The sequence below is a fragment of the Ictidomys tridecemlineatus genome, chromosome 11 (assembly GCF_052094955.1).
Source record: "Ictidomys tridecemlineatus isolate mIctTri1 chromosome 11, mIctTri1.hap1, whole genome shotgun sequence".
Taxonomy (NCBI): Eukaryota; Metazoa; Chordata; class Mammalia; order Rodentia; family Sciuridae; genus Ictidomys; species Ictidomys tridecemlineatus.
Genome location: NC_135487.1, coordinates 747,373 through 760,628, shown reverse-complemented (window position 1 = coordinate 760,628; position 13,256 = coordinate 747,373). Strand labels below are relative to the sequence as shown.

Below are 13,256 nucleotides of genomic sequence, written 5' to 3'. Positions count from 1 at the left end.
GTGCAGGGGCCTGCCCACTGCCCACAGCCACTGGAAGGAAGTACAAGAACAAATTACCTGCCGAGGGGTGTGTATTCTCCAAATGAGCGCAAGGCCCAATTGTGCTCACAAAACTTCCCGGGGCCAGCAGGGAAGGGCCCAGGGATGCCCACTCCTGGGCCCCTGACAACACAGGAGCTGCCCTGGGTAGAGACCACCAGGTGACTGCAGCACAGCACGTCTGGCCAGAGATGCCTCTGAGGCCCACACGCACAGGGCAGCAGAACTGCTCCCAGACCTGAGGACAGCAGGATCTTGGTGCAACGGTGGCCCCGGGTCCCAGGTACCAGCTGCTCTCCCACATCCTGGACGTCAAGCCAGGTGCCCAGCCAGCCTGTACCTCACGGGACACCCTTTGGCTTTGCTTAGTAAGCAAAGAAAGACTTCTCTGCTTACAGGAAAGACACGATCCACAGTAAACAGACACTTCCTGTCGCTCCCGGTACGGGGTCCACGCAGCCCACCGTCCCAACAGCTGGACCCGCAGTCCCTGTGTGCACATGCCTGCCCAGCCCGGCTGAGGGGTCTGAAGGGAGGGGAGCAGGCCCTGCTCTGAGCACGCAGACGTCGACAGCACAGTAATCAGCAGGACACCTGGCAGCAGCACAGACACGAGCCCACAGCAGAGGAGATCTTCAGCCGACGCCCATGTGGCCCCAACAACATGACCAAGGACACTGCAGAAAGGGGCAGTGTGGCCAGCCAGTGAGCTGCCATTGTGCCGTGGGTGGGACACCTCTGGGCACTCCCCCAGTACTCCCCCTCCCACTGAACTGCTCGGGCAGCCAAGTGTGGTCACCCCCCCACCCCCGGGCTCCTGGGGCATCACGGCGGGAGTGAGCCACACCAGCGTCTGGTCAGCTCCAGGAGACACCCTCACCTCCCTCAGGCCCTGGTGTGAAGCTAGCTTTGCAAATCCTGGGGACAGTGGTGACGCTCCCTGGGTCCCCTAGCAGGACCAGCCTCCTATACCCAGGATTTCCGGGGCCACCAGGCAGCCGCTGTGCTGCCCTGAAACAAGCAGCGCAGTGGGAGTCCCAGGGAGACCTTCCCAACAGCTGCTGCTTTCACAGTGACCAGCGGAAGTTCCATGGAAGCCACAGCCAGGGAGGGCAGGCTGGGAAGAACACCAGTGCTCAGGCACCAGCCAAGCGCAACATTCCAGACCTTTCCGAGCACACCGACAGGGACCCCTGGCCGTGTCCCTACCTACAACCTGGGTGAAGTGCTTCCTTCCAAACACAGAAGGGGTGAGGGAAGGACACCCCAGAAAGACAATGCTCACTCCCGAGGGCTGCCAACCTTCCTTCTCCATCCGTGGACACAGAGCTGCCAGCCCTCGAAGCAGCCGCACAGCCCCACGTGTTCCCCTCCAGAGCTAGGACACAGCTGTGACCCCCACCCAGCCCTGACCTGATAGTAGCCACCACAGCTCCCAGAGGCCACTAGGCCGTACACCCACCAGCCACACCTGACTTCCCGCTGACGCTGCAGCCACTCTAAAAAGTCTTCAGAAGCCGAGAAAGTCAAGTCACAGGAGATAAAAACGCCAACGCCAAGGCAGAGTCCAGCTGCCGCCCAGGCGGTGCCAAGGCCCTTTTACCTGCTTCTGCCCAAAGAAACAAGACTCCAAAGAACGGGAACCTCCAGCAAAGGCTGGAGCAACGCAGGGACGCAGAGGCCGCCTGCAGACTGCCCTTCTCCACAGCCCACTTGGGATTCACCCGAAGCTGGGGGACCCTGCCCCACCTGCCTCGCCCCTAGAAGCACACTGGGGACACTCGCTGGCCCAGGGTGCCCAGAGCCCCTGCTTGCTGCACCGACGCGGCACCTGTCCAGAGCAGGAACAGATCAGGAAGTCTCAGGTCAGTGACCACACTGGGCTGCAGGACAGACGCGGATCAAAACCAGCTCCTGACCTTGCAGGTGAGGCCAAGGCACCAGGAGAACCCACCCACAGCCCCCATCCGCTCACACCTATCCCCTTCCCCGAGGGCTGCCGGCCAGAACTGGGGCCTCCTTCTCTCACCTCTCCCGGAAGTAATCCAACCTCCGTATTTTCACTCAAAACAAAGACACTTTTTAAAAACATTTCAGTTGAAACTTGCACAACTCTTCCAGTGGAGAAACCTCCCTAGACTTTCGCAATCCTTAGAAAGAGACACATTATTGCCACAGAGTCCGGCGGCCGGACACCTCCTGCCAGACAGCCAGGGCATGGGCCCCGGAACCGCCTCCAGCCCTGCGGGCAGCGTGCGGCTCAGACCTGGGCTGGGGCGCCCCACACCCGGCTCCGGGCGGGGCGGCTCACACTTCACCCAGACTTCCTCAGCTCCACATCCTGTCTGCCCTTACGCGACACTTCAGACAGACATTACACAAACCCGCTGCAGGGAGGCGGGGAAGCTAGACGCTGCGGCGCTGCCAATGACCTTACTCTCCGGAGCCCAGACCAACAGAGACTCCAAAGGGACAGCCGGGGACAGAGACGGGCACTCCACCACCCTGCTGCCCCAGAGGCTAAGGGAACCTACTCAGTCCCCAAGGGTCCTGGAAACTGGTGGACCATACCCCTGGAGGAGCCAGGCACGGCTCTGCTCCCTTCAGAAGAAACCCAGCCGTGGGAGTGGGCAGGCAGGGTCATGCTGGCCCACACCTGCCCTGCTGCAGGACGGCTCCCAGGTGAAGGCAGGGCCTGGAGCCCAGTCTCAAGCCACTGTCGTCCCTTTGGAAAGACCCTGCTGGACATCATTCTGGAGCCTCAGCCAGCGACCAGATGCAGGCCCCTCCTCCTGCAGGGGCTCCAGGCCAGGGCCCAACCTCAGGGTTAGCACAGAGGCATGCCCTCTTCCGCACACCTCAAGTCCCGAGGAAGCCACGCTTGAAGCACGCTCACAGGCCACCCGCAGAGGCTGTGCAGGGAGCACGGACCCAGGTGGCAGATGGGTCCCCACACCAGTCTCAGGTGGAGTGCAAAATGCACCTCAGGACTCAGCTAGCCAGTTATTGACTGAAAGGCTACCTAGGGCCAGGGGAGGGCATCAAGGCGCCCAGGCAAAAAGTCCTGCCCGAGGAATGCAGACAATCCGCACTGCAGTCCCCTAAATGCACGTCGGCCACACCAACCACCAATAACGACAACCAGACCTATGGGTCCCCCGGGAAGCTGGCTCTGAAGGGCACAGGTACAGCGACCAAGAACCCAGCTTTCTCACCATAAGAATGTCCAAGCCACAGTGTCAAGCCAGGCAGCCCCCTCCAACACACGCAGGGCAGAGCCCACTCCAGCCCAGGGGAGGCACCCCAGTGCCCTGGTCTCAGCCTGGGAGGGCAACCCTGGGCTACAGCATGACGGCCTGAGGACAGCAGCCTCATCCCAGGCAGCAAGCCAAGTGGCAGCGCGAACTGTCCCCGGCTGTCTCTCTTTCAGACAGACAGCAATCTATGCTGATAGGAAGACGGAGCGAGGAAGAGGGATCTGTGAGGCAGAAGCCAGAGGGGACGGCTGAGAGGCTCCATCCATCCACCTTGTGTGCCCGAAGCCAGGCAACCTGTCCGGCAACACCTGACACCCAGGATCAGAAAGTATTAGCCCCCGTTTATACGAACAGAAAGTGTACCAGAAAGGTTAAGCAATTCGCTCAAGGTCACCCAGCCAATGAGGGACAGAGGAGGAATATGAGCACAACCCCAAGAGGCTCCTCAGCTGGGTAGGCGCGGCTCACTGCAGGACACACGCCAAGGACCGCAGTCCTGGAAGTCCTACAAGTGGCTCACGAGCACCCAGGAAGCCTGTGTGTTCCGAGCCATGCCAGCAGGAAGCTGTCAGCAGGCCCAGGTCCACCTCTAGACAAGAGTGGACAGTTCCTGTCACCACAGGTCACCAACCCTAAACACTGTCACAGCCCCAGCAACGTGCCAAGGTCCCGGTGTATCTGCCTTCGTGAAGGTTGGGCTCAAAGCTGGAGCCCCACCGAACCCGGCCCCAGCTCAGCCAGGCCATGGCCAAGCGGGCAGGCCAGGGCAGCCAGGGCGTCAGGGCAGGGGCCTCGCCAGCCTCACTGGACGGGAGCCCCACCCACCTCCCACCCAGGCCAGGAAGGACTTCAGCTCACGCCTGTCAGCAGGCCCAGGTCTGCCAGGAGCCGCGGCCCTGCACAGAGTTCCAGTACGGTCTTTGTTCCTCCAGCCCTCCTCCTCAGTAGATCAAAAATATTAAAATAAGCTACAAAGGAAGTGAAGAAATCAAAACATATCCCATGAATAGGCTTCCCAGAGGAGAGGGGAGGAGCCGGCAGAGAGGGCAGTGCATGGACATGGTCAACCTCAGGTCCACACCCCCTAGACCGACCCATTTCCACATGGCACAGAACTGTCACAGATAACCACCACATGGCTGTTGGGGGGATATGGAGGACCCCCAAGTGCAGGTCAGAGCCGAGGACACTCTGGGCTGAAGGCGGAGGGGGGCACACAGACGCGGAGTGTCCCACGAGGGGAGCGGGCCCTCCCACCCTCCTCCCTCATCAGGAAAGCACGCAGGAGCCGCCCAGGCCCAGGCCACCGCTGCCTAAGCAGGGGCAGGGCTGTCACCCCAGCATCTTCCTCTTCACTTTGAGGAATTTCTCTTAAATCAGTAAACAAAGTGCCAGAGCCCTGCCAGGGAGAACACGCGGGAAAAGAAGCTCCAAACCATCCGCCATGACCCAGGAGCCACCAGGCCTTGTCCCTAGGACCCAGGGTGCCATCCTCCTTCCTTTCAGCAGCTCTGGCCCTCTCTGCACCCGAGGACCCTCAAAAGCAGAACCCCAGGGCTGGCTGCAAAGCAGGGGACGACCTGCGGCCCACCCCCAGGCAACAGCTGGGACAGAGGGGCCCTGTGGGCCTGCAAAGCCCAGAAAGAGAGACCTCCAATACACACAGGACCCAGAGTCAACACAAACAAACCAGACACGCCCTGCTCAGGCCGACCTCCGTGCTCCCTGGCTCACTCCCACTCTGGAAATCAGTGAAGCCTCCCAGTCGCCCGCTCCACCACAGCAGGGCCCACCCCAGCAGCCCGCACACGTGGCATCCTTGGGCCACTCAAGCTGGCACCCCAAACAGATAGACCCTGCTCACAGGGAACTCCATAGCCAACTCCCCATCTGAAATGAAGGGCCAGCAGCCTGCTGGGGCTGCAGGCAGCTGCACCTGGGCGCTGGCCTCGCCAGGTCAGAACCACCACTGCGACAGCTACTGAACACACAACACACAGCACACGCGCTCTAGCAGCCCTCTTCACGGCCCCTCCCCCCACAACTCTGACACTCTGCTGGAGGGGCGCCCAGAGAAAACCGGGCTGCAGCATCTATTCACAGATTTAGAAAAAAAAAGTTTGATGCAATAGCTGAATTAATTAGGCCTCCCAAGAATAGCTGAGCCAATGCAGCGTCTGTGTGTGCCGTTTAGTAAGCCAGAATATTTAAGAGTCACAGATACTCAGGACGCGCGCTACAGAAAGTTCCTGTGGACTCGGTCTCACCATCTAGTAGCCGGGAGCTGCCCAGAAACAACACAAACAACAGGACCTGGGCGGGCAGCTCTGCACACCAGCCCATGTGCTTCAGAGACACTTGAGGACCCACGACCACAGGGACTCAGGGCACAGGGCTGCAGTCACTAAGTCTCAGCACCTGCCACAGCAGCCAAGGCTTGGCTTCATTTCTTAAGTCCGTGTCCCAAGACTTCAGGGGAGTTAGGAATCAAATCAGGCTGTTGGCCTGGGACGGAAGGGCAGGCACCCCTCTGCAGGTCTGGGAGACTTCTGAATTTGAGAGACTTCACCCCAACCCTGTCTGAACGCCCCCACGGGGCCCATGGGGGCCCTAGCCTGAGGCCCACAGCTGGGGTTCAGTCCACTGGACTTCCCAGAGCCTCTTCATAGACTGGCCAAGGCCCAACCTCTCCAGGCCACGGCTGAGGGCTTGGGGGAGACTTTACACTCGCCAGGCCTGGCCACCGAGATTTCCATCCAGGCTACCCCTGAGGACAAGCCCACCAGGCAGGAAGGCCTTCCTCCTAGACGGTGGGGCCACAGATAGGGACACTGACACAAAACAAGAGTGGACAGTTTCTTTCCCCAAATTTCCTTAAAACAAATCCCTGTGGCCTGGCAAGACAGGACACAAGCACATTCCTGCCTTGGGAGGACGGGGTCCCAGCCCAGGAGAGCCCCCGCCCAGAGCACACCTCCCAGGCTTGGGAGCCAGGAATACTCACCCGGGGCACCCGCCGCTTGTACTTGTTGCCATAGTCGAACTTCTCCTTTACGTCGTCCAGGCAGCGGCCCAGGCGCGCCTGCTCCTCCTTGCCCGTGTAGTCCTGGCTCAGCAGGATGTAGGCCCGCCAGTTGGCGGAGTCGAAGCCCCAGTGGCAGGTCCGGTTCTCCAGGGCCTTGTGCGAGTGCACCACGAACTTGTGCGGAGGGTACATGAGGCGGCAGTCGAGGCACTGGATGCAGGCCGCGCTGGGGCTACTGTAGAGCTCGGGCACCAGCAGCCCCTTGCACTTGCCGAAGCACTCGTGGTACACGCGGACGCTGCGCTCGCTGAGCTCCAGGCCCAGCGCCAGGCTGGCCGCCAGCTCCTTCTTGCAGGGCGGCGGATAGGCGCCGCCGTAGAGCAGCGCGTTGCACAGGCGCTCGGCGTCCGTCTTGGTGATGAGCCCGCACGAGGGCGCGGAGAAGGGCAGGATGCCCATGACTTTGAGGATCTCCAGCTGGTCGGCTGTGCAGCGCGAGCAGTAGATGTGCAGCTCGTCGCACACCGAGTTGATCTGCTGCAGCGAGAAGTCGCGCAGCACCGAGTTGAGGATCTGCGGCAGGCACAGGCGCTTCTCGCCACCCACCACGAAGCACGAGATGGTTTCGCCCTCCAGCACGGTCTCGCAGCGCTCGGTAGAGCGGTCGGACGGCATGAAAAAGGGCCCGGGCAACACGGGCGGCGGCGGCTGGATGGCGGGCAGGTGCAGCACGGGCGGCGGCTCGGCGGCTGTGGGCACCGGCGCAGGCACAGAGGCCGCACCCGCCTCCTTGGCGCTCTCCTTCTTGTAGGCCTCCTGAGCCCAGCGCGCCGAGAAGGCGGCCGGACCGCCAAGCGAGCTCATGGAGCTCAGGTGGAACTGCTCCAACGTCTTCTGCAGCCCCGGGTGCGGCTGGAAGCCGCCCCGGCCGCCTGCCGCCGCCTCCATGGCGCGCTCGGGTTCCACGGGCCGCTCCCGCTCCCGCGCGCCCGGGCCCCCGCGGCCCCCGCCGCCGCCCCGCGCGCCCCGGCGGCGCCCGCGGCCCCGGCCCCGGCCGCCCCCCGCCGCCGGCTCCCGGCCGATCACGGCCGCGGCCTCGGCCTCGCCCGGGGGCGCGAAGGCGAAGGCGGGCGGGGCGAAGGGGTCCCGCCGCTGGAGCCCGCCGCCGCTCGGGCCCGGCGCCACATCCACGCGCCCCGCGCCGCGCCCGCCGCCGCCCGGGCCCCCCGCGCGCCCCCCGCGCGCCCCCCGGGCTCTAGGCGCGGGGCATGCCCCGGCGCGCGCCGCCAACGCCAACGCCAACGCTCGCGGGCCCGGGGCTCGCGGGGGGCGCGCGGGCAGGTGCCGGCGCCGCGAGGCGCGAATCGCCGCGGCGGCCGAGGCCGAGGGGCCCGGGAGGAGCGGGGGCGCGGGCGCGGGGCCCGCCGGGCCGTCCTCGCGCGGCGCGCCGCCGCCGCCCCGCTCCTCCCACCGCGCGGCGCCCGCCCGGCTCGTCCCGGCGGCGCTGGCCGGCCGCGTCGCGCCCGCGCCGGCCCCCGGCCGCCCGCCCGCCCGCCGGCTCCCGGCCGCCCGCCGGCCCGCGCGCGCGGCTCCCGGGGCGGCGGAGGCGCCTCTGGCCCGCGGCCTCAGAGCGCGGCGGCGGCGCGGGGCTCGGCGCGCTCGGCGCACATCCTCCCGGCGGCTCGCTCCGGCTCGGACTGAGTGCCCGGCGCTGAGCTCACGCTGCCGCGCGCCGCCCCGCCCCGCGCCACCGCGCCCCGCCCCGCGCCGCCCCGCCCCCGCGCTGTTTGTTGCCGTGCGTCCGCCTCGGCCCCAGCGCCGGCCAAGAATGCGACCCGCTGCCGGCCGGCTCTTCCAGGAACGCGCGCTCCCCCACCCGGGCTCGGCTCTGCTCGGCCGCGCTCGGCTACGCCCGGCCGGGACTCGGCCGAGCTTGGCCCCGCCCACCCGCACCTCGGCTCCGCTCGGCTCCGCTCGGGACCGCCCGCCCGGAGCTCGGCCCCGCTCGGCCCCGTTCGGTCCCCTCGGCCCCGCCCACCGGAGGCCTCTGGTGGCGGCTGCGCCCGGGGCCCCCCTTCCGGCCGAGGCCGTTTCCTGCGCGGCTGGGTAGACGCCCGTCCCGCCGCCGCCCCGAGGCCCAGAAACCCACAGGGTCCCCGCCACAACCGCAGACCAAGTGAGGGGCGGTCCGGGGCCGGTCTCTGCAGCCGCCACCGCAGGTCCCGGGGTTTCTGCTGAACGGATTACCGTGCGACATGCACTGGGATCCCCAACTCAAGGGGCCCGTCATGGGACAAGCTCCAGAGGCCCCACCCGAAAGGGAAGTCGCGAAACACTGCAGGGTACACCACAGGGTTCCCACTGGAGAGGGAGGCCACGCAGCTTACCCCGGTGTCCTTACGCTACGAGGATGCCCAGAGCACATGCTGGATTTCCACACATGGTGGAAATGCCCACATAGGACCAGGACCTGGAATCCAACACAGGAAGGAATGCCGCACTTAAGACAATATGGGGACACTGCACATGCTAGGATCTAGGATCATAGCACCCAGGGACACCACGACCTAACCTGAAGGAAACAAGATTCAGGAAGGTCCATCCCACCCCGTGATTGGCAGGCAGCATGGACCACCCATGGCTCTGGTTCCCACCACACCGCCAGCAGCAGCACCTGAACCCTGGTCCCAGTGCAGGAATCTCCCTGCTTCTCAGGGAAGGGGCTTTGGGACTTGGCTCTGTGTGCTGAGAGCCCAGCCCTGTGCTCACCAGCACAGCCTCTCCCTGAGGCACCCCACTAGCCAGTGTCCAACCCCAGGAACTCAGCCTCAGTGTGTCTCAAGCCAGCAGCTAATGTGACTCTCACTCTGCGGCCTGCATGTCAAGAACTCTGTCAGGCACCCAGGTTGCGACTTGAATGAGACAGCACTTGACCTCCCTCCACACTGTGGCTGTGCTGTAGGAGACAAGCCAGAAAGGGCCAGGAGGGAGAGCGGAGCTGAGCAGGCTGTCAGGTGGCCCTAGACAGAAGCTGAATGCAGCAGAGGGGTGGATGGGTCTGGCTCTGCTCACCTGAGGCCAAAGGACTTCCAGCTGGACAGTGGTGCCTTTCCCACATGACCAGGCCCTCAGCTGGCCTGGGCTCTGGGGAACAGGGGAGAGAGGCTCCCAGAGCTGGATGGAGAGATGAGAGCCACACTCATTTCAGCCTGGAGATCTCTCCTCCCCCTGGAAGCTGGAAATGGTCCCATACCAGCACTCCTGGGGCACAGTTCCTGCCCTGGGGCATTGGCAAGTATCCCTGGACAGGCCTCAGTTACTCTGTGCCAGGGGCAGGTGTCTGGACAGCTGAGATCAGTGGGTGACCCCGAGTCTGGGCTCAAGACTTAGAGTGCCTATCCGAGTCTGAAAACTGGATGGCTTGTCACCAAGCATACATACGTGAGCCCACTCCCAGTTCCCTGTGTTGGCCTACAGGAGCCTTGGGATTATCCCTCCTCGTCACACAGTTGCTGCTCCCCCTGCGCTGTTGGCCCCAGCAGTACCCAATCCCCACCACAAGGCATCTTATGCTCACACATAAGAAAACCAATACGACAATTGTTTCCTGAAAAAGGGGTATTTTTAAAACAAGAAAAGGAACTGATTTGTTTTCCTGGAGATGGTTTTCTTAGCCCACATTTAGACCCCTCCGCCAAAAGTTAACATGGCTCGAAGGATTCATCTCCTTCCATCTAGATTTGAATTCCATACAGTTCAGGGAGATTACAATCCAGACAGGCGCAATGGTGCACACCTATAGTGCCAGCTACTCCAGAGGCTGAAGCAGGAGGATCTCAGAAATTGGTGAGACCCTTTCTCAAAAATTAAAAATTAGAGCTGGGTGAGATGGTGGACGCTGGTAATCCTAGCGGCTTGGGAAGCTGAGGCAGGAGGATGGCGAGTTCAAAGCCAGCCTCATCAACAACGAGGCACTAAGAAACTCAGTGAGACCCTATCTCTAAATAAAATACAAAAAAGGGCTGGGGATGTGGCTTAGTGGTCAAGTGCCCCTGAGTTCAATCCCCGGTACCAAAAATTAAAAATTAGAAAAGGGCTGGGGATGTGGCTCAGTAGTATAGTGCCTGTGGGTTCAATACCCACGACTGAAAAGAATACATTGTAATTCGAAGAAGATAACCAGAATCAGAGCTGACTAGGACGAGTCTCCCATCCAGTGAGGAGACCTCTGGCTCTCTTGCTTCAGCAGGCCCCTGAGGACTGGCTCCAGTGGCCAGAGCCCAGGGAGATGCTGCACTCCTGATGCCTCTGGCTTTGCAGGCCCAGGCCAGGGACCCGAAAGTAACAGAACCCAGAACCGGGAAGCAGCCACGGGGATGCAGGAGGATAAAGAGGCTGAGCACAGGAGGGGTGTGGGAGGGGTTGGTCCGGCTGAAGGGCCCTGGGCAGCAGCGCGGGCAAGGCCTCAGGCTGGCCTCTGAGGCCTCCTTCTCCAAGATGCTGGCATTCCAGAACAGCCCAACCAGCCCACCCAGGGCCAGGGCAGCTGGGATGGAGCTGATGGGGCCTTGCTTCCCCTTGCACCTAGGGGTACCCCACCTGCTGGCCCTCCTTCTGCCACCTACAGCCACTCTGGCCTGTGGCCTACTCATGCCATAGGCCGGCCACTACATCAGAAGGTGAAGGGTCCAGGCCACAGGTACAGCCATGTTGGGGGTGGAGCAGGGTTGGCTTTGTGCCTGCCGGCAAAAAAAAAAAAACAAAAAACCACACCAGCTTGCAGACAGACAGGGCCTGCTCAAGCCCTCACCATACCAGGGAGCTGGGACAGCTTGTGACACATGGTTCATCAGCACCATGCAGGTATGAGCCAGGTGCTGCACCCTTGGGAAGGAACCGATTTCTAGCCCAGTGGCTTCTATTCTTGTGTGGGACACTGACAACCCAGTGACAGGCCTGCCTGGACGGCAGTGAGGTCACCCACTTCTGAGCAGCCTGACTTGGGCAGGGGGCTGGTGTCAGCCAGAGAAGGCTTCCTGGGGGCGCTGGCCTTGGAGTTCAGCCCCAAGCCTAAGAGGCCAGCAATTTGGAGATGCACAGGATAGCACTCTGGAATGAGAGATGTGGGTCTGCCAGTGAAAGGGGCATCCCGACTTTGGGGGAACTCAGACCCAGCAGAAGCACTCTGTGAGGTCAAGCCACCAGCCCACACAGTTCCGGTATGTGAGTGTGACAACCAGGAAGCCCTGGACAGGGCCTGAGTCCCCACGCTCCACAGAGGACCCTGCTCCTTTCAGCCCTATGCCATGCCCCCCCCCCACTCCTTGGGATGCAGAAGGAAGAGACAGGTAGCAGCCAGGAACAAGCAGCCATTGTCCACTGTAAATAGGAAGAAAAGACGGCTCAAGTAACATGAGCTTCCTAAAAACTGAGAAAAGACTTTTTTCTTAGTTTGGGTCCCACCAGAAACAGACCCTCAGACCGAGATTTGAGAACAAGTGGTGTAACAAGAGGGAGCCAGCCCCCCGGAGTGCGGAGGAGCCTCCTATCCATGGGCCCCTGGGAGACCTGAGCACACAGCAGTCTCAGCACCATTCCCAGGGGCAGCCCCCAGGGTGAGGGCACATCACAGCAGCAGGGTGACTAATTTATGGGGGTGACCAAATAAGGAAAAGCGTAAAGGGTGTCAAGGGCCAGATTTCTCACTGTTAGAGATGCACATTGAAAATACAGAAAGAGGGGCTAGGGCTATAGCTCGGTTAGTAGAGTGCTTGCCCAGCATTCACAAGGCCTGGGTTCAATCCTCACCACCAAAAAAAAAATACAGAAAGAGAAGGTTGGAGTTCTAACTCAGTGGCAGAGCACATGCCTAGCATGGGTTCAATCCTCAGCACTACCTAAAGGTAAATAAATAAAGATACCATGTCCATCTCTCTCTCTCTCTCTCTCTCTGTGTGTGTGTGTTTTATATAGAGAAAGGAAAATCAGACCTACAGTGCTGGGTTGGAATTGGCCACACCTGTGAGATCTCAGGTCCATATTTACAAACAAAACCAAGATGTGAAAATGGGTTTGTGCTAACCTATGTACCATCCCCAGCTCTGTCCATGAGCGGAGGGACACTAGAGGCAAGGACCACAGCAGGGCCCAGATGCTGGCTTCTGCCTTCCCTTCTCCTGAAGGCAGCCAAGATCCTACAGGGAAATGACCAGCCCTCAGGGCCAGGATAAGTGTGGACAAGCAGGAGGAAGGGCCTCCAAAGAGGGGACACCTGCAGAGGACACAGAGCTGGCAGGCAGGGGCGCCCCTGCCCAGATCAGCAGGCCCCCACCACAGACCCTGGCAGACAGCACTCCACTGTGCAGCCCAAGAGGATCCTGGCCATGGCCATGGGCTACATGGTGGGATAGGTGAGCACAGCAGCTCACTTCTGTGACTCTCCCATCAAAGACACACACCCCACCCTCCTGTGACAGCTCCTCAGACCAAGCCAACAGGGGACCTACCCCAGGAGCCTTGGCCCAGAATCTTTGAAGGCGCCAGGGTCACGGCAGTCAGAGAAAGGCCAGGAATGTTCTGGACTAATGGAAACGAAGAAGATAGAGTGACTTAGTGCCATGTATGGACCCAACATCTCTCTGCTGCAAAGAATGTTAGTGTGACAACCAGGAAGCCCTGGACAGGGTCTGAGTCCTCACACCTCCTCCCACGGACACCCTATGGGTATGTAAGAGGAATCTCTGTCTGGGGGTGCAGTGGAGCATCATGTTGGCTGCTAACCTCAAAAGCACTGTGGGAGCAAGGTGCTCTTGTGCACACCTATACTCCCAGCAATTTGGGAGGCTGAGACAAGAGGGTCACGAGCTCAAAGCCAGCCTTAGCAACTCAGTGAGACCCTGTCTCTAAATAAATACAAAATAGGGCTGGGGATGTGG

General features: G+C 61.6%; 1 protein-coding gene across 1 annotated transcript in view; it reads right to left on the bottom strand.

The window, feature by feature from the left end:
- The window catches only part of Ski (SKI proto-oncogene), a 52,515-nt gene extending 45,185 nt beyond the window's left edge, over positions 1–7,330 (bottom strand). The window contains exon 1 of the mRNA XM_005339286.5: positions 6,301–7,330. Within this exon, the coding sequence (XP_005339343.4) occupies positions 6,301–7,269 (969 nt within the window). The 5' untranslated portion in view covers positions 7,270–7,330. The remainder of the gene's footprint in view (positions 1–6,300) is intronic.
- Between the last annotated feature and the right edge of the window lie 5,926 nt (positions 7,331–13,256).